This window comes from Chiloscyllium punctatum, chromosome 4 (genome assembly GCF_047496795.1).
Source record: "Chiloscyllium punctatum isolate Juve2018m chromosome 4, sChiPun1.3, whole genome shotgun sequence".
Lineage (NCBI taxonomy): Eukaryota > Metazoa > Chordata > Chondrichthyes > Orectolobiformes > Hemiscylliidae > Chiloscyllium > Chiloscyllium punctatum.
In genome coordinates, this window is record NC_092742.1 from 78,452,028 (window position 1) to 78,477,829 (window position 25,802).

The 25,802-nt window shown below is 38.6% G+C and overlaps 1 protein-coding gene across 4 annotated transcripts in view; it reads right to left on the bottom strand.

Moving 5' to 3' along the window:
* The window catches only part of zfyve26 (zinc finger, FYVE domain containing 26), a 101,459-nt gene that overhangs the window by 24,803 nt on the left and 50,854 nt on the right, over positions 1-25,802 (bottom strand). For all 4 annotated transcript variants that reach the window (XM_072569092.1, XM_072569093.1, XM_072569091.1 and 1 more), the window contains 11 exons: positions 23,373-24,112; positions 21,923-22,122; positions 17,703-17,807; positions 16,052-16,174; positions 13,477-13,653; positions 12,629-12,878; positions 11,411-11,509; positions 7,325-7,491; positions 4,087-4,223; positions 2,515-2,543; positions 2,281-2,417 (listed from right to left, as the gene is read on the bottom strand). In XM_072569092.1, the coding sequence (XP_072425193.1) occupies positions 2,281-2,417; positions 2,515-2,543; positions 4,087-4,223; positions 7,325-7,491; positions 11,411-11,509; positions 12,629-12,878; positions 13,477-13,653; positions 16,052-16,174; positions 17,703-17,807; positions 21,923-22,122; positions 23,373-24,112 (2,164 nt within the window). The remainder of the gene's footprint in view (positions 1-2,280; positions 2,418-2,514; positions 2,544-4,086; positions 4,224-7,324; positions 7,492-11,410; positions 11,510-12,628; positions 12,879-13,476; positions 13,654-16,051; positions 16,175-17,702; positions 17,808-21,922; positions 22,123-23,372; positions 24,113-25,802) is intronic.

The window sequence follows — 25,802 nt, forward strand, 5'->3', positions numbered from 1 at the left end:
CAAGTGAGTACCAATAATCTAAAAATGCCATTTGAGAAAGGAGCAGGGAATTCTCCCAGTGTCCACAGACTACTTATCCCTCAATCAACACGCTGGTCATACATTCCACTGCTCTTTGTGGAACCACATTGTTGACAACTCTAGGATGCTAGTTGATTACATCTCAAAGTATTTAATTTCTTTATTACATACAGATTCATTCTAACTGGAAATAATGGGAGTAAACTACAGCATGTCAGGCTCGAGGGGATGTAACCTTAAGTTAATATTTTGCTGAAGCTATTAAATAAGTGATGCATGTCCATTAACTGTCCTTTGCTGCCACATTGTGAAACACAAACAAGAACATTTTGAGATAGGAAGCAAAACAATAGAATAAAATGACAGAGAAATCGTTTCCAAGCAATTATTTCCTTTCTGGGGCTATATTCACAGTAACAATGCCATGCCATAATTAATCAGCAGTGGCAACATTAAAGCAAGACAGTTGATAGAGACCACTTGTTTTGTTTTGAAGAATTTGCAACGTTTTAGGATTGATAACAGGTTACACCTGGGAAAATACAGCAATATTGTTCTTTTTAAATCCATCTGTCTACTCGCAATGACATTGTGCACCTTAACTCGGCTGAATAAAACAAACAGCATTTATTGAGTGTTACATTTGGTGCCAGAGTTGAACTATTGTTATACAGGCTGTGGAATTTTTCTTCTTTATTCATTCACAGGATGAGGGCATAGCTGGCTAGGCCAGCATTCATTGCCCACCCAGAATTACCCAGTAGGCAGTTAAAACTCAACCACATTGCTGTGGGTCTGGAATCACATGTAGGCCAAACCAGGAAAGGATGGCAGTTTCCTTCCCTGAAGGACATTAGTCACCCAGATGAGATTTTCTGACAATTGACAATGGATTGATGGTAATCACTAGATTCTTAATTCCAGATATGTATTGAACTCAAACTCCACCATCTGCCATGGCAGGATTGAAACCCAGGTCCCCAGAATGTGATCTGGGTCTTAGGATTAACAGTCCAGTGATAATACCAGTGAGCCATTGCCTCCCTAGTGTTGTGATATCCTAATGAAGGCACTATATAAATTCAAGCTGTCTTTCCCTTTTTGGTGTCTTTTGAAGCAATGTATATTTTAAATGGTTGCAAAGTGCATTTCAGGTCTTTATTCGAGTCATATAGTCATAGAGATGTACAGCATGGAAACAGACCCTTCGGTCCAACTCACCAGCATGCCAACCAGATTTTCTAAATTCATGTAGTCCCATTTACCAGCATTTGGCCCATATCCCTCAAAACCCTTCCTATAGTCTAAAACAGATTTTGTAACAATCAGGTACCCCTGCAACAAAGTAGGTTGTGAGATTTATATATATTTTATCATTTATCCTTGCAGTTTGGATTTTTGAATCAGCAGCATATGTTTTTTTTCCCCCCCCCCCCGAGTCTCCCTGAGTTTAATGACTTTTTGTAAGTATTTCTGTAGACATAGCGATTTCTTTTAAATTGATTTAAGAGGGATAGCGTCCAAACGACTAAAGGGTTTTTGCTTACACTGACAGTGTGTTTTGACCGAACAGGATAAACAGGTTTCGGTTAGAAGCTTCCAGACTTCTTGTTCTTTAAGCAGAGAGATAACATTCATAGCTTAAAGCAAAGTTTTAGTTTCAGTCTATGGCATTTCTACAGCAGTCTTAGATGAAGATTAATAGGATTGATGGAGAAGATAATAAAAACAGATTACCTTAAAGTAAGTAGTTTAAGGATTGTTCCAGACCGTTAGCATTTGGGTAAGACCTTGGAGAGGTTTTTGAAGATGTTTAAATTCAGGTGTTACAGGAAGGCGCTTCCAAATTTTTCAGACTGGGAAGTTCCAGTTAAATTTAGCCAAGAAAGATGATAGGCAAGGAGATATTCTCCCTCCGGTCTGAGTTTTTCAGGGATACTTTTGGATCTTTAAAGAAACGTTTCTGGGATTCATGAGATGACTGAGAGTTTCAGACTCTAAGTTCATGTGATACTTAAATATTTTGATTTATCCTAATTCATGATTATTCCTTTTGCTTAATAAACTTCCATTTTACTGTTAAAATCCAATCTTCAATACTGTGCATTTCAGTGACAGACTACCTCATTAAAACCAAAATAAGAAAAAAAACAATAAAAATGACCTTTAGCATGCCAGCTTTCAGTCTGGGATGTGATTTGTACAATATTATCATCAGGTGAGATTCCAAAACCAAGTCAACAGTTTTATATCTCTCACCTGCTCATAGAAAAACTCACTACGTTCATTCTCATTGTCTTCTTCATTCAGAGTCAGGTTCCAATGTACTTCTGACTGTTGCGGCATCTGTAGTGCTACAGCAAGATCCAAATCACTATCACCACAATTTATGGGATCTATTTCACAGAAATGGAATTGTACATGTAAGTTATTAAAACTGGGAAAAACAAAGAAGAATTTTTCTCAAACTATCATCAAGTTCCAGTTACTCACCTTCACCTTGATCTTGCTGCACATTTTCACTATAGGAAATAAAAATAAATAGTGAACAAAATTATAATCTAATTAATAGAAGATACACATATATGGTATTGTAAACAGAACTGACAAATGTCAAGACTATTCTCTAAACAAAGCAGTTAAGATGGTACACTGCAATTTATAGACCAATTACTCATTCACTTTGTGAATAGATTAAATTCACAGAAGAGCAGCATGAAAAATGTGCACATTTTTTTAAAAAGTGAATACCAAAGGCATCTATACATTTTTAAAATTCCAACCACAGTTTCTGGAGGAAGTGTGCATGGACTAATTTCTACTGGGGGTTACCAAACAACTATTTCAAGAGGAATAGCGACCACCATCCTTAAGGGTGGATTTGCTCTTTAGTTATACCAGAAATGACATTAGTGTCACCAATAACAGTCACTGAGCTTGACCCACTCCAGGAAGAGAAAGGGGCTATAATGCGCTAAATACTTTTACATGGACATTGCTGAACCAGCAAGGTTACTTCTTGGCTGACAAGACGATGAACGTGTTCAGATCACTAATCTCATTTCTGCTCACCATACATTAAAGCAGGCCTGGAAAAACTCCATTCCAGTCCCTCTACTGATTCACTGATCAGCCTTATATTCCGAAAAGTAAATCTGTAAGAAACTTGTATTATTTTCATTTAGATTGGGGGATGTGGGTGCGTATCAATACTTATTAATCCATTTGAAAATGGGTCCTTCGACCAAAACCATTTGAGAACCATTAACCTAAGATAGTCATTAATTGCAGCAGGCACTCCTAACTTTGAAATCTTTAAACAACCATAAACAGGAACACTAAAGCTAAGTATTGTAACAGGTTGAAAATAAGAAACATCTGACGTAGAAATATGAATACAATGAGCAATATTAGTTTTATTTTTGTTAGCAATTCTTCACCAAAAAGTTTACAGAAGTCAATTTATATATATAATCCATTTCTTACTAATCTGAGAGACAGTGCAATAATGCATTCCCATGGTCTTACTTCCATGGAAAATAAACTGTCAATCCAATAGAATTTTTCAGACGTAGGCTAGAACAGATTTTCACCAAGCTTTCACAAAGAACAAAATACAGATGACCTCAGAGCACTTCAGAAGTAAATACAAATATCTCCCTAACGTTACTCATATTAAGTAAAGTCGCCACCATCCCAGAGGAGCATAGGGTGGCTTTATCATTCAAAGAGATGATGGATGGTGAACTCAACCCACAAGTCACGATGCCACAAGTGAAGGGAAAGGATGTGTCACGATACCTTCATGGTAATCTCAGCCTGTGAGAGAACTGAACCCACACTGTTGGCATTACTCTGCATCATAAACCAGCTATCCAGTAAACTGAGCTTTCATATAGAGTATTGTTGAAAAGAGACCCTTTTATTTGCAGCTCCAGGATAAATTGCAAGAATATCAATAAAGGGGAAACACAACATGTGTACTTCATGCAAGGAGAGTACAATTGTTTGACAAGTTGCTAACGCCACATTCAAAATCCATACTGCATCTGAGAAAAGACTTACTTCCCATGATAATAGCTGTAACATTGGTCACAAACTCGTGCTGGGTTCTCTCTGCACTTTTCAACAACCATTTTGTTTGTAGAACAGGACTGGCAAACAACTCGCCCACAACGCCTGCAGTGATGCCGTCGATTGAACTAGCCAAAAAAATGAAAGATTAGATTGGATGTGGAAATAGGCCCTTCAGCCCAACAAATCCACACTGACCCTCTGAAGAGTAACCCACCCGAACCCATTTCCCTCTGACTGATGCACTTAACACTATTGGCAACTTAGCATGGCCAATTCACCTGACCTGCACATCTTTTGTGATTGTGGGAGAAAACCGGAGCACCTGGAGGAAATCCAGGCAGGCACAGGGAGAACGTGCAAACTCCATACAGACAGTCGCCCGAGATTAGAATCCAACCCGGGTCCTTGGCGCTGTGAGGTAACAGTGCTAACCACTAGGGAATCATTGTAGCACATCCTTCCCTTCATATACACATTTTAATAGTGGTTGACGTATAATTATTAACAGTCATCCATGGCTGACTTTCCCTTTCATGGTTTTATGGTCTTGAGGTCACAGTAACAATGCCTGGCAGAGGTTGGAGAACTCAACATCGATTAGAAATTGCAAACGTTGGACCTTGTTGCTAAGCTGCCTTTACTGACAACAGAGATCAAAAGTCTGGAATTTGCATTTTACAAAAGTTGAGATAAACCATTAACAATAGAGGAGGCATAGTCCAAAAATGTGGGGCAGAGACTATTCCTAACAACAACTTGCATCTCTATTACACCTTTAATGTAACAGAAGGCGCAAAGCAGTTAACAAGAAGTTAATCAATTCCACCGAGCCTCAAAGAAACATTAAAATAGATGAAATGAAAAGCATAGTCAATCAGGAAAGTATTAAGGTTTAATGCTGTGTAAGCAAGCAAGCATAATATTATGGATGTCAAGGAAATGAAGATATTTTTCTGATAAAACAGACCCACAGACATTTGAAACTTTATAACTGGGAACATGAAATTCCTACTATGGTGCAGCTTTTTATTGCAAACATCTTGCATTTTGCCAGATTAACATTGATTAGATTAGATTAGATTACTTACAGTGTGGAAACAGGCCCTTCGGCCCAACAAGTCCACACCGCCCCGCCGAAGCGTAACCCACCCATACCCCTACATCTACATCTACCCCTTACCTAACACTACAAGCAATTTAGCATGGCCAATTCACCTGACCTGCACATCTTTGGAGTGTGGGAGGAAACCGGAGCACCCGGAGGAAACCCACGCAGACACGGGGAGAACGTGCAAACTCCACACAGTCAGTCGCCTGAGGCGGGAATTGAACCCGGATCTCCGGCGCTGTGAGGCAGCAGTGCTAACCACTGTGCCACCGTGCTGACTGAAGCACCGACTGCAAGATGTCAGAAACTTTAACTGTAATTCGGAGGCAAAAAATAAACTCTGAGGCTTGCAACCCAGGAAAATCCATTTCCTGGAGGCAGGTCACTACCTAAATGAACCAAACTGAATCAATGGCACTCAAACATTATCCTACAAATGCAGCTTCACTGACAGAAGCTCAAGGGGTAGGATTTTTCAGATGGAGGGACTTCCCGTGCTGCCAGATTAAGTTGATGCTGGCAGCCCTGAAGGTTTATAATGCCCTCAGCAAATGGATTGACTGCATTTGGGAATCCCGCCCCCTCACTGAGAAGGAAGCCCTCCTTCAGAGTGTCAAGGGGTCTGACTGGCTGGCGGTTCTCTCATCCCGAAAGTGCCCAGCACTCATGCCCATTCTTCAATCCCTAAATTTCTCAAGTTGGCCTCAAAGTTGCAGGTGAATGGAAAGCAGTCCTGAAGGGGCCTCATTACGGCAGTATGTAGGGAATGATGAGCAACAGGAGGAAGTCATCTTAGGCCACACCAACTGCTGCAATTTTTCAGACAGGTCCATGGGAATGCAGCAGGAATTTCATTCTGCCCATACCTACAGGGCAGAATGAAATTCCATGCAAAGTGCAAAATATATCTACATATTCCTCAGGAATAATACAAATAAAATGAAAATACATCAGACATTCATCCCATTTGAATAGCAAAATAATATTAGTAGAAGTTTTTGCAGCCATCTCTCAAAAACACTAGACTAAAATTTGTTACTCAGTTATAAACTCTTCCCTTCATTTCTTTCAACTGAAATCTGCTTCCAATAAACATATTGCTGCTTGGCATTTTCAATTTGAGAGAATAATAGTTATCCAGCAAATAGTGGCTGTGAACTGTATGAACTTAACATACGCCGAATGAATATCCAGGTTGAAAACATGAACTCTAAATAACTTGTTTTGACCAGCTTTGAGGAAGTGGAGCCAAAGTTAGGCACACACATTCTCTGGAAGCTATATTTTATTATTCCTCCAGTTATTGATCAATTTGGTCCAAATGTGATTATTTTTAGTGTTTTTCACCTGGTTTTGCTAAACTGCTGCATTATCTGTCTCTGAGGAGGAGTCCTTTGAAACAGGATCACTATGAACAAAGGAGTCACTTTTATTGCAAAAACTATAAGACTTACAAAGAAATACAGTTCAAACGATTGGGCCTGGGTCAGTTATCCTTTTCAAATGGTCTGTGGACATTTATAATATCAGTTCAGGAACAGTGTTATTTTACTTGCTGAGGCAGTGAATTGTGGGCCCCAGTCTTCCCTTTAAAACTAAAAAAAAAGATAACAGGCATTGCAGTAATACAAGGCCGCTAATAAAATAGAATCATGTTGCAGTGGCAGAAGAGCACTGCAGAGATCATTTCTAATTGCCTCCATTATAGTTTATGAAAACAAGTTCTGAGATCAGTTGTTTATCACCACTCAAGTTACAAGAATAACTGTTTCCCCAGATCCAGCCACATGGAAAGGATTGAGCATTAATTCGCAGCACACCTATTCTCAACTTGCAAGCACCCAGAAGCCCACAATTTTGAATGGTATATAGTGCTTCCACTATCAATGGTAATAGATTACTAATCTTGTGGACATGGATGCACTTATTTTCAATATCTACCATAATTCTGTCCAGTAAGTTTGAAAGTGAAAATTCACCAAAGACTGACAAAGGTTAGTTACAGCACAAAGTGTCTGGTGAAAAATTTTATTCTGTAAATTCACTGAAATCACCGAAAGAGAATAATAAATAAAAAGTTCAAAATTTAAAACAGCTTTAGCTGATATTTTCCCTTACCATGGTGAACCTTTCCTTCACACAGACCATGCAAAACAATGCCTTATCATCAGGGATCCAATCTTTCTTAGCAGGTGGGATTTCTGGAGGAAGAAATTCACCAATTGATTTTGACGTTCGAAAAGATCCTTCTCGAGGGGTAGTTGGTCCTTGGAGAGAGGAGTTACCTGCAACATAGATTACACTGATTTATCACTGAACAAAAATCAACCGAATCATTCAATTTAAAATTATGTGCAGTGAGTAATGCAGTTTAAGAGTAGAAGTTAAGTTTTACCTTCACAAAACTGGATGCACTGACCAACTTTGAAAATTCAGGTCTCAAAATTACCATTTGTCTGCACATGCATTTCAAACAAACTAATAATCTAACACTTTTAAACACTTATTTCACCCATGAGATCAGAGTTCGAATGTTTAAATGCCAGTCCTCAAGTACCATTCTGACCTTAGGACGAATGCCAAAATGGTTAATATTGGTAGCAATGTTCTACTCCTTTCTTGTAAATGTAAACACACAAATACTCAGGCAGCATAAACCGTGATTTTTTCAAATTATATTACGTACTCCAAGGTTGAAAACTTTCTTAATTTTTTTATTTTCTTCACTCTCAGAAATAGGCTCAACATCTTGATTGTATTTTCTAAAAGCGAATATTAACCTGATGAATGTATTCTTTCAATTCCATCATTAGAAATCCATAATTATTCCCTCCCTGATTCGGTATTAAATACAAATTTACTTGAATATTGTCTGCTCTGATTTACATTACCCAAAATATCATAATATGTTGGTAGGAGTACGAATTAGAATGTTTTAGAATTAGAATCCCTAACGTGGGAACAGGCCCTTCAGCCTGAAAAGTCCACATCGACCCTCCGAAGACTAATCCACCCAGATCCATTGCCCTACATTTAACTCCTGAGTAATGCACCCAAACTACATATTCCTGAACAGTACAGGCAGTTGAAGCATGGCCAATTCACCTAACATGCTCAACTTTGGATTGTGAGAGGAAACCCATGCAGACTTGGGGAGAATGTGCAAGCTCCACACTGACAGTCGTCTGAGGCTGGAATCAAACCCAGATACTGGTATTGTGAGGCAGCAGTGCTAACCATGGCATGGTGTAATTGAATGGTGTGTAATTGAATAGACAATAGGTGCAGGAGTAGACCACTTGGCCCTTCGAGCCAACACCACCATTCATTATAATCATGGCTGATCATCCACAATCAATATCCTGTTCCTGCCTTATCCCCATTACCCTTGATTCCACTATCTTTAAGAGCACTATCCATTTTTTTTAAAAGTATCCAGAGACTTGTTCTCCACTGCGTTCTGGGCAGAGCATTCCATACAGCTACCACTCTCCAGGCAAAGAAATTTCTCCTCAACTCTGTTCTAAATGGTCTATGCCTTATTTTTAAACTGTCTCCTCTGGTTCTGGACTCATTCATTACAGAAACATGCTTCCTGCCTCCAGAGTGTCCAATCCTTTAATAATCTTACATGTATCAATCAGATCCCTTCTCATCCTTCTAAACTCAAGTGAGTACAAGCCCAGTCGCTCAAATCTTTCAACATATGATAGTCCCACCATTCTGGGAACTGACCTTGTGAACCCATGCACACACTCAATAGCCAGAATGTCCTTTCTCAAATTTGGAGACCAAACCTGCACACAATATTCCAGGTGCGGTCTCATCAGGGCCCTGTACAGCTGCAGAAGGACCTCTTTGCTCCTATACTCAATTTGTCTTGTTATGAAGGCCAGCATGCTATTAGCTTTCTTCACTGCCTGCTATACCTGCACGTGCTCTTTCACTGACTGATGTACAAGATCTCATTGTATTTCTCCTTTACCTAACTTGACTCCATTTAGATAGTAATCTGCTTTCCTGTTCTTGCCACCAAAGTGGATAACCACACATTTATCCATATTAATCTGCATCTGCCATACATCTGTCCACTCACCTAGCCTGTCCAAGTCACCCTGTATTCTCATAACATCCTCCTCACATTTCACCTTCCCACCCAGCTTTGTGTCATCAGCAGATTTGCTAATATTACTTTTAATGCCTTCATCTATATCATCAATGTATACTGCAAACAGCTCCGGTCCCAGCACCAAACCTTGTGGTCACCGCCTGCCATTCCGAAAGGGACCAGTTTATCATTACTCTGCTTCCCGTCAGCCAGCCAATTTTCAATCCAAGTCAGTATTTTGCCCTAATACCATGTGCCCTAATTTTGCTCACTAATCTCCTACATGGGACTTTATCAAACGCTTTCTGAAAATCCAGGTACACTACATCCACTGGCTATCCCTTGTCCATCTTCATAGTTACATCCTCAAAAAATTCATGAAGATTAGTCAAGCACGATTTCCCTTTCGTAAACCCATGCTGACCTATCCTGTTACTGCTATCCAAATCAGTCGTAATTTCATCTTTTATAATCGACTCCAGCATCTTTCCCACCACTGACATCAGGCTAACTAGTCTATAATTCAGTTTTCTCTCTCCCTCTTTTCTTGAAAAGTGGGACAACATTAACCACCATCCAATCCGCAGGAACTGATCTTGAATCTATAGAAAATGATTACCAGTACATCCATGATTTCTAGACCCGATTCCTTAAGTACCCTGGAATGCAGACCATCAGGTCCTGGGAGACTTATTAGCCTTCAGACTTAACAGTCTATCCAATACCATTTCTTGCCTAATATGAACTCCCTTCAGTTCACACATTACCCTAGGTCCTTCAGCCACTATTACATCTAGGAGATTGCTTGTATCTTCCCCAGTGAAGACAGATCCAAAGTACCTATTCAACTCTTCTGCCATCTACTTGTTCCCCATAATAAATTCACCCATTTGTCTTCAAGGGCCCAATATTAGTCTTAACAATTTTTTTTTTCTTTTCACACACCTAAAAAAATCTTACTATCCTCCTTTATATTTTTGACCCAGTTTGCCTACGTACCTCATTTTTTCTCTATGTATTGCCTTTTTAGTTATCCTCTGCTGCTTTTTAAAAGTTTCCCAGTCCTCCGGCTTCCCGCTCATCTTTGCTATGTTATACTTCTCTTTTACCTGTATACAGTCCTTAACTTCCCTCGTCAGCCACGGCTGCCCCTGCTTTCCCTTAGGATCTTTCTTCCTCTTTGGAATGAGCTGATCCTGCACCTTCTGCATTATATCCAGAAATACCTGCCATTGTTGTTCCACTGCCATCCCTGCTAGGGTATTGAACCAGCTCCTTTGGCCAGCTCCTCCCTCATAGCTCCCTAGTTCCCTTTGTTCAACTGCAATACAGATACTTCCGACTCTCCCTTCTCCCTCTTAAATTGTAGGTTAAAACTTATCATATTATGGCCACTACCTCCTAATGGCTCCTTTATTTGATCAAATCTGGTTCGTTGCGCAACACCAGAACCTGAATTGCCTTCTCCCTGGTAGGCTCAGCTGTTCTAAGAATCCATCTCAGAGGCACTCCACAAACTCCTTTTCTTGGGGTCCAGGACCATCCTGATTCTCCCAGTCTACCTGCATGTTGAAATCCCCCATAACAACAGCAGTAATACCTTGGCGACAGGCCAATTTCAACTCCGCATTCAACTTACATCCCACATCCAGACTACTGTTTGGGGGCCTGTAGATAACTCCCATTGGGGTTTTTCTACCTTCGAATTTCTCAGCTCTATCCATATTGACTCTACATCTCCTGATTCTATGGAATGGTGAGGACGAGTGCAGAAATTTATAGAATTATTACATAAATGCAAAAATTCTAATTCTGTCTGCTAATTTTAGGTGAATTAAAATATCAAATCACTCTCATTTTCTTTTCAGAGTAGAAACAAACTTGTGCTGCATACACTAGTGGAATTTTATCGGATAATCAAACGGATCCGTCATTTTCAGTGAAAGCAGCTTAAGCATTTGAAGGTAAAAAATGTAGTTTTGTGGATATACAGAAGCAGACAGATGTGTTTTAAACTACTTTAACAAAAAGCCAACATAGCGGGGGCTGAATTATCGCCTGCACTGTAATTATCTATAGCTTGATATTGTCCTTACCAGAACATATGCTTGACGTTCTCTCAAGATTTGATGATGTGGGAAAATTCTCTGGTCCTGCACTCTGGGTGAGCAAATCTTGGAGATTGATTACAGAATCTAGACAGAAAAGCATTAAAAAAAACAGCTTAAAATTCACACACGTGGCCAACCTAATAAAATCCTCCGTTTTGATAATCACAAAACAAACAGCTTTTTTTTTCAGTTTTCACAGTATTATGAAGGGTTAAAAGGGGGACACACTTGATATGGTTACTAGGAACAGTATACTCATTTAGCTTTGACGCAAAGCAATGTGGGCTTTTACATCACCAGGGCAATCATAGCCAAGGCTGATCACTTTTCACCTGATCCTGGAAAAACAGGTGGAAGAGACATGGAACCCCAGAAAAGCTATGAGCACATAAGAACAGCCACTATCATTCCAATAGTCAAACTCGATCATACAGAGTCAAGCCATCGGTTTCGAGTTGTGCAATCAAATGAAGGAAATCAGATTCTAGGAGTTCTAGTTTTTCTGTGAAACTCAGCAGGCCTACATATCACAGCTGTACTCGAATTACATAGCAAATCACAACAGCATTCAGGAACAACCCTGTCAGTGTTCTGCAATGCAAAAGCAGTGGAAGATACTTCTCATTTGATTTTTATTATGGTTATTAATTTGACGACAAATTTGAATAAAGAGATAAATTATGCTGCAGTAATGCTGATAAAAAGCTTTCATTTAGTAAGATTCCATAAATCTTAACTTAATCAACCAGAAAGAAACAAACTACAGAAAATTCATTACAAAAAGAATGAAATACAGTTTCAATCATGACCAAAAAGTACAATTAGGTTATGGGCTTGCCACAAAGAAAAAGCAAAAGAAACAATTAAAATTGACATACTTAAATAAAAATATCGGCAAGTTAATTGTTTCTTCAGCCCCAAGGCTAGAAAGCAACATGCCTTACTCAAGTTAACAAGTGGAAATTTCCAACCCAAATATAACGCACAGTGTGAAGTTGAAATGGGACAGAAAAAGAGGCAATTATGTAATCAGAGGACACATGGACCAGTCAAAAATAGATTCAGTAACACAGTAACAGACTTTGGCAAGGTTTCTGTAAACAGTAAATGTAATATAAAGCTGACAGTTACAGCTTTTATATATATACTTCTAAAAATAAATTCGGCTTCACAAAGAAATAAAAGCAGATCAATTTTTGTTACCTGATCGTGCTTTCTCTCGCACTGCAAAGGGAACTTCAAGAGCCTTGGCTGCATATTTAGAAAGAAGGCAATCTATGTCTTCAATGGCCAAACCAGCTTCTTGCCCCATAAGCAGTTGATGAAGTGTCTGGACAGCCACTGATGCCCAATCCACTTTCATATTCATTAGTAGCTGCTCCAACATCAGCAATGGGTTTGATGACAGATGTGAATAGATATCACGTGCTGAATCTGGTAGAGTTAGTAAAAGCTACCAAAAGGAATATATAGCGCCAAAATGTTAATGGACTGTTAAATAGAAAAACTGACAAGCAAAGAAATACCTGGCATTTTTAAAACCTCAACATGCATCATTAGCTTAACTTTTATCCGAGCTGACATAAAGCAGTAGGCAATGGCATCAAAATGCTCATAAGTGGTTCACAACTTTGGAGTGTAACTACAGTTGTTATGCTATTCACATAACACGTATGGCAATAACTGCAAAAGTTAATGCTTTGCGTCTCATTCTGGCACAACAACCACATATTGCTCAGATTTTTCCATTAACAAACATGAAACACAAGCTACAGAAACAGATATTTTATAACCAGTTTTACAAAAGTGCTATCAAAGTGACCAATTTCCTTAGTCGTTTACCTGCATCCAAACTTTACATCACTATGATATAGAATTATTACTACTCCACTTGGGTTTTACTTGAAGTTCATGGGGTTCAGTTTATCAGAACTGTAGTCATCCATATAGTGAGAAACCAAAAGATACTTGACACATATAAGTGAAAAAATGATGGTACTTAACTTCTGATAACAAGAACCACCAATGGCCAAGTGATATCTCTTCCTTACCTTTGATCCAATGCGCATCGATTGAATTTCATGATGGCGTGCAGCAGATAGACTCTTGTGAAAGTGCATGGTAAGGTAATTGGCCAGAAAGTGACAAGCAGCTAGCCCCGGATGCTGATCCAGAGCCTGCTCGCATACAGCTTGGCACATATCAGAATCACGGATTCCCTGCAGAAGCTAATAGAACACAAAGTAGTGAGCAGAATTTCAGTTACTTTTTTGCATTAAAAAAAAATCTCATTTACATGCTGATAAATGCTGAGAGGATGTTTCCCTTCATGCAAGAGTCGAGGACTACAGGGCATAGTCTCAGAATAACGGGGTGCCAATTTAAAACAGATTTAAAATTTTGTCTCTCATAGGATTGAGTGTCATTCTTAACGGTGACAAAATGAAAACAGCAGACGTTCAAAGAGACTTATGAATTTCAGGTACAAAAACCATAAATAGGTTTAAAAGATAATGGAAAAAGCTGTGGAATGCTGACTTTCATATCTAGAGTACAATGGTACTAGAGCTCTTGCTTGTCTGTACAAAGCACTGGTTAGACTACTTCTCGAATGATGTGAACAGTTCAGGGCATCACACTTTAAGGTTATATTGGCTTCAGAATAATACAGAATCCAATGGTTAAATTACAAGAGAAAAATTAGGACTGCATCCCCTTCCATTTAAATGGTGACAAGTGATTTGATTGGAATTTTTAAGATATTTAGAGGAGCTAGCAGGACAGATAGAGCAAAACTATTTCTGCTAAACAGGGTGTCAAGGATATGCAGCAAAAATATTTCAGAAGTGAAATAAGGTAGAATTTCTGCAAAGGTCCACAGACATTTAGAATCTTCTTCCACAGACAGCAACTAATTTTGGATCAGTTGGCACATTTTAAAAACGAAAACCTGGAGACTCATCAACCAATGCACCAAGGCGGCAAACACAGTTTAATACCACCAATCAAAAATGGTCAATATCCATGAAGTACAAATAGATTAACATAGCAGTCTTCTTAAAATGGAATAACATTTTCCCGTAATTCAGAAGTTTTCTTTTTAAGTTATTCTTCTCTAACAATTTACCCTCCCAAGATATTAATTACATACGTTACACAGTTCCAAAAGTCAACTGCCTTGATTGGTTCAAGGGAAGATTGACAAAGAGCAACAGTAGGCTGTTCTTGAACAGCAGCTCTTGAACACAACCCTGTCCTTTTAATCACTGTCATGCAAACATTGCCAATACTGTAGTTTGCCAAGTAGCTAAAACAAAACTCAGGCTTCCCAAGACATTTTCACCATCTTAATAATCAAGCCGAATGCAGCAAGCCACACTCTCTCCCCATGTCCGGCTTACTCTACAATTCAGAGTGTTAACCTGGAAGCCGATGCGTAATGGGTCAGAATGTACGGGACAAAAAAACTAGGTCATCAAAGGGACACACTATAATTTTAAAATGAATAGATATATATATCTCATTTCCATTTGTCTCTACATATGCCCAGCAATGCTGCTCTGTACAAGAGTCAACAGTTTGGACACAACTAAAGCAATACTTAGATTAATACACAAAATAAAATCCAACTGTTAAAAAGTCATGTAATAATTCAATATCTAGTAAAAAGAGACAGAGAAAATTCAGCTGAAAACTAACTACAGCCAGCAAGTCAACAGGCATACATTGTAACAACAGTACAGTTCCATCCTAATACATGAGCAAATACATTAGATGCTGGAAATCTTAAATAAAAACAGGAAATTATTGAAAACACTCAGCAGGTCAGGCATCAACTTTGGAGAGAAAAATACAATTATCAAATAATAAGTAACCTTTTGTCAGAGTGACCCGGAACATTGACAGTGTTTCTCTCTGCACATAATGCTAGATCTATTGAATGTTGCCAGAATTTTCAGATTTAATTACAGGTATCATTCAATTTGAAGGAAATGAATCAGATGAAACTCCAATACATTTGCTGAAACATGGACCAACATATAATTATTAAAGCTCTGAATTTCAATGCTAGAATCATCAGCATTTTCTATTTGTTCAGCTTTTGAGAACGTTTGCAAACAATGTCAAAATGTCAGTCTTTAGGGAGCCAATAATAATTTAGAGATTAATGTAACTAGTAGCATCTGCCTTAATGCAGCAATTAAACAGAAGCACTGAGGATATCAAAGTCTGAATACAAGGACTGGCAACTATTTTAAATGGTCCCATTTTTCCTTTGAACTTAGTCATCATAAGGGATCAACATTAAAAACAGTGAAAGTGATATATATGATTTAAAGAGGAAATAATAGTAGCAGATGTAGGAGGTGAAAATGTGTTGCTGGAAAAGCGCAGCAGGTCAGGCAGCATCCAAGGAACAGGAGAATCGACGTTTCGGGCATCAGCCCTTCTTCAGGAAGGGCAGATGTAGGAGGTAAAAGTGCAGAGTATCGAAACTGCCAGACCAAACCAGCCTTTTCAGTTGGAGATTGATAGGAAATATATTACAACATACAAAGTGCTTTACTGATACCTCCCATTCACCACAACCCAACAAATAATGCTTTGTTTCTATTTAGTACTTACCTGGAATGCTTGCTCTCCATCTCCTTTCTCAAGCAAGTGAAGGAGATATTCACGCCTGAGCTTCATTGTAAAGTCCACTGACACAGGATGCAGCTGGACCCAAGCCTCACAAAGCTCAAACTCCTGCACATGACAATTTATCAAGATCTTAGTGAACAGAATCCAATGTATATGCAAAATAATAGAACATTTCACTGGACAACACTTTCATTCCAGGTGCAAGTCAGTTGTTGAACACTAACATGAATTTAAAACATAATAAATAAAAGGTGTAGGCCCACTGCCCAGCAAGTCTGCCCCATTATTCAATGAGATCATGGCTGTTCTTCCCGAGTTTATAAGAACAAAAGAAATTGGAGCAGGAGTAAGCTAATCAAGGATAGAATTTATTTTGATATAATTCCCAATCCATAAAATGGAACCTCATATAACTGCAGTAACATTACTTAGGTTTGGGATTCTGGCAAATTGAAGTTTAGAAAGAATTACATTTCACCAATAAGTGAGTAACTGAATTGCTTTCAGATCTAACTACTATTTCAATCTTCACAGTCAGGCACTCATCTGATAGTTGGTGTACATTTTGATAGCTCTAATACCAAACGTGTCTTGTTTCTTTCCAACTTTAACAACACTCACACCTGCCATTAGTGCACTCGATTTTTTTTCCCTCGCAGTTAGCAGGCATTGTAATTACTTATATTTCCTGTGATTTACTCTTAAACCTGTTAGGATTCTCCAAGAGGCTTTTAAAAAATAATCTCAACTTTCAGTGACTGAAGGATCACAGGACAAGATTTCATATTTTAAGAGTTTTGTTGTAACAAACAAATGAAGAGCATTGTATAAATACTACACTGTAGGTAACTTTTAAGAAATTCTCCATTTAGCTTTTAACAACAAAATCTCTTTACACTTCCTCTTAAGTGGATACCCATCCTCCAGAAACAAATCTCAATTCGTTTTCCACTCTCACGAGCCTGCTTCCTTTCACCCTTCTGGGGAGAGATTAGATTAGATTACTTACAGTGTGGAAACAGGCCCTTCGGCCCAACAAGTCCACACCGCCCCGCCGAAGCGCAACCCACCCATGCCCCTACATTTACCCCTTACCTAACACTACGGGCAATTTAGCATGGCCAATTCACCTAACCTGCACATCTTTGGACTGTGGGAGGAAATCCACGCAGACACGGGGAGAATGTGCAAACTCCACACAGTCAGTCGCCTGAGGCGGGAATTGAACCCAGGTCCCTGGCGCTGTGAGGCAGCAGTGCTAACCACTGTGCCACCGTGCCATCCTTCTCTGCTGGATAACTTCTGATCCCAGAACTGGCTTTCACTATGATGGCCACATTACAGATAACTGCCTTTAGGGCAAAGCTCCTTCAAATCCTGACAAACTTTGGTCTCTTCAATCTTAGTGCGAGATCCCTTCCACATTCTGCGTGTTAAACAATGAGAATTCCCCCGGTTCAGTTGTGGGGCTGTCCTTCTGTATCTCCTCCTTATTACCTTTCTGATGATTGAAGTCTGAATTGGCTCTAACAATTTCTCAAAGCTTTTTTAAAGTCCCCAACTGGATAGTTCAGTGGCTTTCCTTGACATTTCTCATGGCACTGTGAATCACATCCAAAAACATTTCACTTACCCCAGCCTGCAAAATGATGTCCATCACAGCCTGTGGATTCTGACTGGATTCAATCCGTAGCTCTTGCCAGCCAGACCAAGGTACTAGAGATCCCAAGTTAAGAATCTGTCAAGATAAACTCCATTTAAGAATTTCGATACCAATTTACAACAGATTGACAGCATGTTTTGGAATAAAAGCACGCATTAAAACATAACATTATACTTGTTTGACAATTCAAAGTTGAAAACCAAGAGTCAGTATTTGGGATTCTTGCTTTCCCTCAAAGACAATCTAGATCTTAGGACAATTTCAATCTTTGCCAACAACTCGAAACCTGGGAGTGCTCTAAATTGAGAGAACAGTATATAAACAAAATTGACAAGTTGACGGGCAGGTAAGGGGTAGATGAATTTCAGTGCAGAGAAATGAAAGGTGATACAATGGGACAAAGAACATGGAGACAGTATAAAATGAAGGGTACTATTCTAAAGGGTATGGAAGAGCAGAGGGAGCTGAAGTTATGGGTGTCTAAATCACTGAAGGTAGCAGGACAGATAGAACATAGAACAGTACAGGCCCTTCAGCCCTCCATGATGTGCCAACCTTTTATCCTACTTTAAGATCAGAAAAGAGATAGAGCCAGTATGGAACATTAACATCAATATTAAGTTAGGCAAAATGGCTTGTTTCTGTGCTGTACATTCCATGCAAGTTCTGTGGAATAATGCATTGACAATACATTTTTTTCCAGTACTCTGGTACCATCCCCACTCTGAAAGAGAATTGAAAAATATATACTTCTGTAATTTGCATGGTTACTTCCCTCAGCATCTTCAGATGGGTGGTGACTTTCATTTTTTTAAAAATACTTCCTCTTCATATTTAGCCCATACAGTATCTGAAGCGATACCAAAAATATAACACTTCTCCTGGTTTATTACTGATAAATGTCCATTCCTGCTAACTGAAGGAGCTATGGAGCAGGTTTTCCCAATTCTCAATTTTAGAACTCTCCTTCCAGTTAAACTTTCACCCATATTGCCTTTCATCTATTTTAGTTTTGATTTCTTTCTTGCACCCTTTCTGGTACAGCTTGCAACTCCACCTTACCATCATCACTTTACAAATATTTAGGTCCAGTTGCTAAGGCAGCTTTAAGTCTTCCTCAATTAACCTTTGCGCTTAACCTTCTAATTTCTCAATAATCTTGACACCCCATTTGGGAACTGCTTCACTCATTCTTGTGGCCTTTCATCCAGACTACCTAACCAAAATCTTGCTCACCCATTCACCTGAAGTATTTTAAAGCTTCAATATAAAATTTAAGTATGGAAAGTTGAAGGAAATTAAATGTTGGACTAGAAACCCAGGAATCATTCCTAAAAGTGCAAAGTTTAATTAAAAGTATTGACACTGCAGGATTAAAAACCATTGCTGTTTGGGAGAATAGATTAGGTGAAATACATTAAGAAAAAGAAACTGATAGACTGAAAAACTTCTGTTCAGCACCAGCTGCTGTAAACATCAAACAGCTTTAAATCATGGGGGACAAGGGTAGAAAAGAATTGAATGTTTGCATTTGCATCAAGTATTGTATAATATCATACTTTTTCAAACTCAAAGTGACAGATCAGAGATAAATTTAAAAGGCTGTCAAAAGGATCGCCAATCCTTCAAACGAATTTCAAAAGCAAAATAATTTGACCATTGCATTTTGAATTGTACTTAAGATTGTAGGCTCTCAAAAACACAACAGGCTCACAAGGAAAATTAAGGGAAATTTGCCAAAATGCTTTCAATCTTCATTGATTTTTAGCTTTGAGAAGCCTAAAGAGTAAAGAAAGAGATGGATTAAGAAAGTGCATTTCCTTCTACGTTTCTGTCTATCAAACAAACCAATTAAACATGAGACTTATACTGAAATGATGACATTACTTTGATAGTTTGAGAGCACTGGGCCTCTGCGAGGTCATGGTTAATGCATATTATGTGCGAGCAACTATATTTTAGGGCGTCACTATTCAGTACGTAAATCCAATCCTCTGATAACCAACTTGGCTGTGTTATGAAGTTGAAGGTGTGTACCTTTAAGAGAGAGTGAATGCTGTTCTGAACTGAGATTACAAACACCTGTGTATATGACTAGATGGTAGTCCGAGTGTGTACTGGAAAATTGAAAATACGTAGCATTTGGCTGTGAAATGGACAACTGAGTTTCGGTTGCTATTTTGACAGCAATTCGAATTTAATCAATCAATTTAAATTATGCTCTAGGATACTAAAAGCTTGAATTTATTATTTTGCCAACATCGAACCAATGAGGCAATTCGATGTTGGGGGATATAAAATGCAGACCTTTTGAAAGTTGGTCAGAGAGTAATTGCCATTGAGACACAAACATATGGAGAGCCAACGTCTTGCTCTCCAAGAAATTAAGAAACATTCTCTATCAAAGGTACCTTTTCACATGAAACGTACTCACAGTAAAAAGAAAGACAATCCACACAGGGAGATCTTCAGCCAGAAGACGACAGTTGCGGTGTGATTTTGAAATTAAGCTGATATAATTTTAATAGGTGTCTTATTGGAAAAGCACATTGTTATAGAGTTAGAGGCAGATAATAAGCAAGTGAAAGGGGGGCTTAGATTTGTGAATAGGTTGTTTAATATTCACGTTTAGAGTTAAATCTCCATTAAATCTCTCCTTTACTTTCCTTGCACAAAGAGAACAATTCCAACTTCCCTCATCTCTCATCAAGGTACCTTTCTATTGTAAATGCTCCTCGATTGCACTCTCACTGTAACTCTGTACATCTTTTCATCATCCCCTCAGAGGCATCCATCTATCATGCAACCCACTTGCGACATTGCCATTCAAAAAGTACTTGCATTTACATACCGTACATACAATACGCAACAAATTTATAAGAAATATTTGACTTAATGTCTGTAAATTATGTTAATGTTTCTCCACATGTTAAAAACATTCCAAACTCTGAACCATAAAACTAGTAAGATTCTGAACCATTTTTAAAATGTGCTATGGATCTATTAGCACAAACATAAATTTATACATTTCTTTAATCGCTACCAATATAACATGGGAATTTAAAAGAAAGTACAGGTGCATAGCAGTATCAGTCAAAATAATAGATAAAAAGGTGAATTAAAGGGATTAGAAATGTATAGATTACATCCATGAGTCCTCATGTTGAGTCTCCAGACCAGAAAACTCATGCTAACGTGTTAGTAACCATCCATAATGCAGGTGTAACAAAGCCTTATGACAGGGGAACTTCGATTATCCGAATATCAATTATCCAAAGGAGACCTCAAAACTTGATAGAAACATTACATCAAAGACGTGCTTCCAACACTGATGGCGTCTTTTGTTTACAGTGATTAAAAACAAACTCGGCTTACTGAAATGCTGCCGAGAACAGTCCTGGACATCTCCAATGACTGACCTCCTGCTCTCTCGCTCTCCCCTCTGCACACTAAACCCCCTTGGAGTACCCTAAACCCCCTTCTCCAGATAATCTCTCCAACACTGTCCTGTACAAAACAAAGGTGGAACCTGTCAAAAAGTTGTAGTAAAAAGTTGTGTGTGTGTGTGTGTTTGTGTGTATACGCGCACTATTTGGAGACTCAACCCCCAAAAGGCGGCAGCAGTCTTGTTGCTGGTGTCCAGTCAGCAAAGCGGGGGGGGGGGCAGCGGCTGGGTTGGTCAGGGTTGGGGGTCGGGCTGGGGTGGGGGGGGGGAAAGGGGCAGTGTTGGACGGTGTTGTGGGGCAGGTGGGGTGGCAGTGTTGAACTGGTTTGGGGGGGTGCTCACACGCGATCTGCTGCTGCCTCATCCCCTGAACGGGGAACAGACTCAACGGAAAACTCCGAGCCCCGGGGGGAGGCATTGAATCAATTAACCGAATAATCAATTATCCGAACAAAATAGTACCCGCCCATCTTGTTCCGATAATTGAAGTTCCTCTATCGACCAAGAAGGACCCACTTCACAAGAAATGTTACAACAGAAAAAAAAATCTTAAGAATGATTTTGTTCCTACTTACAATTATGTGCAATAGTTAAGAAGTAAACCATGGGAAATAAGCCATCCTGTGACAGTACTTGAAACAAATTCCATTATCTAGCATCATTTGGTCAATAATTTTCAATGACCCTATCTATCAGATGTTCTTCATATTAACACAACAATTGGTGATAAATGAATGCCACAAACCTTCTCATAAACCTGAAGTTCTTCCTTCTTTTTGCATAGATTGGACTTAATTTCCCTTTCATCTGTACTGGGATCACTTAAACAGTACAACAGAACGTCAAGACAAGCACCAAGTGGCCATTTCTCTGAGCAGTGGAGAACAAGCTGAGCTCTTAGAATTGCATTTTTCATGCGGAACAGATATTTCCAACCTTCTTGCTCTGCCAATGTAACAGAAATCATCAAATAACTTCAGTAACTGAGGTAATAACTAAAAGGTGAACAACTTTATTGCTAGTATTTAAAAGATGATTGACTGAATGGGTAAAAATAGCCAATATTTGGTGTGTAAAAATAGCAGAAGTTTGTGGGCTAAATATCCTGTTATTTTTATGCATCATGTTCACACAACGTACCTATTTGGCAACCTGATGGAGACAGATGGGACTTCAATACTTCAGCAAAAGGGCTGATGTCAGGGACTGCTTTAAACATTTGGTTACAAAGCATTGAGAACCATGCCAATCACACCATGCAATATCTCCACTGGTAGGAAGGCATGGTTGCAGAACTATAAATTTACAGTCAATTTCTGTATAAATATGGACACTAGAATTTATAATGCGAAAATTCACACAAAGTCAAAATAACCTAAGAATCTGAATATATTATTAGTTGATACCTTACAATATCGCATGAGATTTCAAAGCCAAATGTCGCCTCAAGTATGTCTGAAGATCACAAAATAACTGAAGCAGGGATAGCAGGCACAACTCAGACCTCATGTTATATTCATATATTCTATGTTTATTTTCACACAATTCCAAGTTCACTTGCAATGGAAACTGCCTACATAAATTCGTAGTTGTCATGTTAATAGTGGTGTTGCAGTGTCTCCACTGGCAGAAGGGTGAATTACAACAATAGACACTCAGGAGTGCTCACTAAAGTAAACAAAGAAAGTTACATTGACATACGAAGGTAGGTAGATATTCAGATGTTTTAACTCAAATGGATACGTAAAGAAACGGCATATTTTGATGGGGTGTTAATTAATAACACAAAAGAAATTAAATATGAGAAAGAACGTTATTGATGTCACGAAAAATAAAAGCCTGAGTATTTTTTTGTCAGGAGGTTCCTTAACCTTTTATATAAAAAATGTACCAATGGCCTTTGGCAATGTAAAAGGAACTCAGTGAAGAGATCAAAAGAGGTAACTGTTTTCAATATCCACCTTGTCAAAACCATTCAACGTCTTATACAACTTATTCAAATTACCCCTCATTGTTCTAACTCCAGTAAAAACGACTTGAGTCTGCCCAATCTTTGATTATAAGACACACCGCTAATTCACATATTCCATAAACAATTTATTGGGAAAAGTAAAATTATGTAAATTTTCAAGTTAGACTTAAATGTATTGTGAACCTGACAATTCACAGTCATTGTGAACATACTGTAGTCTTACCTCCCACAACTGCAAAGCTGAGCAGGATATCCTTCAGCTTCTCAAACTCTTCATTTTCATCACCATACAAGTCAAGAATTTTCAATGCTTTGAGCCAGTGGCCATCACACAAGACTTGCCTGAAGATTTCAGTGAGCGTGTTTACAGCTATTTCAGAATGAAGGCCCGCTAACAAAAGGGTAGTGCACGGGTTACCACACAGAGAATCCTGAAGACTGGCAGTTTCTTCATGGGTTCCATGTAAAGGTTCAGCCATTGTATAAAGAAAGTGCTCAAGGATTGGAAATTCCTTCATTAACTGTTCACACTCCTTGGAGATCTGTTCCATGTCAAGGGGTGCCTCTGTGCGACCACTCAAACGATTCTTCCATGGCAGACTGTGCTTAAGCGCCCTTTGACCTTGTGTAGCTGTTAAACAGACAAGAACTGCGAGCAACTTTGAACGAGACTTGATGAAATTTAGTGCAGATGGAAGAAGAGAATACGGTCCCAAGGAAGAATCTGAAGTTTCGTCTTTTAAATTTTCTTTTGTAAGATGGAATGAACTTGGAAAGATGATTCCCAAATCAGGAAGGCAGTGCTCTGACTGTCCTTTAATCAGTTCAGTCACTTTTCTGAGGAAGGTAGGACAATGGCTGAATCTCCTGGTTTTCCAAAGAGGAAGATGCTCACAGCAGCACCTAATAATAATTTGTTGTACACTCAAGTTCAATTCTTCCTTCTGCAGCAACATGAATAACCTAAAGGATAAATTTAAAGTAACCATTAAAAAGAATACACTAACTACCAAATTATGATACTCAGTCAAATTCATAATGTGCTCATTTAACCTTGCTATGAAGTTTGACAGCAACATCTTGTGTGTTCAAGTCACTGGATATTTTGAGTGCTGTACACAGGCTAAGTATAATGTTGAAATACAATTATTTTCTCTGGTTATGGAAACCAAACAGCAAGTTTCTTTATTGAGAGTATGCAGGAATGCAGAATTTAGGTTAAAATTAGATCAGTTATGATTTTATTGAGTGGTGGAGCAGACCCAGAAGGTTCCTATATCCCCATTTGCAAATTCACATGTTTAATAACTCTGCATTTGGATATAGTTACCAAAAATTATCATCCTCTTAAAATAGTAATGGAATAAATCAACTGATGCTCGGTTTTTGACATGGCTCTTTTAATTTACAAAATAGACAAATAGACTGAAAGCTACCCATGGTCAAGAAGGATTCCTGATGCTCCTGCCTGAAACGCCGATTTTCCTGCTCCTCGGATGCTGCCTGACCTGCTGTGCATTTCCAGCACCACTCTAATCTTAAAGAAAAACTAACAGCCCATCATAGTCATTTAGGTATAAAAAAACCAGCAATCAAAAATTTCTAAGATTGCTTCAGGGCTGCTACATCCATGAACAAATCTGGAAATGCATTTCATAAGTTTGCCACAACTAAACTTCCTTTTCATTACTTTGAATTTGTGACCTCTGACTGCACTGACATGCTTCCTTCTGAAGTAGAACTCAGTGATAACTTCCCATCCTATTTGTCATCTGTGAAACCCTATAAAAAGACATTTGTTTCTCCAAGACTGAATTGCTTAAGTTTCTCAATCTTTCCTCACGTCAGATAAAAAAAGCTTCTGAAACTATCCTGTGCAAAAAGTATAAAAACTGAATTTTAAAAATGAGTAATCCTGCATTTAGGTAGTGCCTTCCATGAAACCTAATGCATTTCACAGTCAATGCATTACAATTTACAATATTATTCCATTAACAAAAAGCTTCAAAATAGATTTTTGTATCTAAATGGTAGACAGAATGCTATAGTGATCACATTTATAATTCACAGCACAACATATGTCAGTTAACTGCCCAAAAGTAGTATTTGCTTGGAAAATGAAAAAGAAATGTTAGAGAATCATCCCAGGTTAATTGTGCACATCTTTGCAAGAGTTCAAGTGCCTGAGAGCTGAGCACTTGGACCACAAGTTCAGTTTTAAGCACAGAAAGGATATATTAACTTTACAAGCGATAAAGCCCAGATTCAACAGAATGATAAGACATTCAGATACAATTCAGATGACAGTTTCAAGGACCACGCTTGTACACCTTTTAATCTTTCTTATTCAAAAGTGATGTGAGATATTTATGATTAAAGGATTCTATAAGGTTTTTTCTTCTGTTCTTTCAAGGGCTGTGGGCATTGCTGTCTAGGTGAATGCTTGCTTGCCGTTCCCCAATTACACTGAACAAAAGTGGTGATGAGGTGATAATTGGTTTGGTTGGGTTTGTCAATTTGGCACCTACCTACGTTGCAAATGTGCTGAAACAGCTTGGGTCGGAATGTAGCCAGTTCTGGAACATACATCTTCAGTATTATTTCCAGAATGCTGGAAAGGCCAGTAACCTCAGCCATTTACTGGTATCATTTG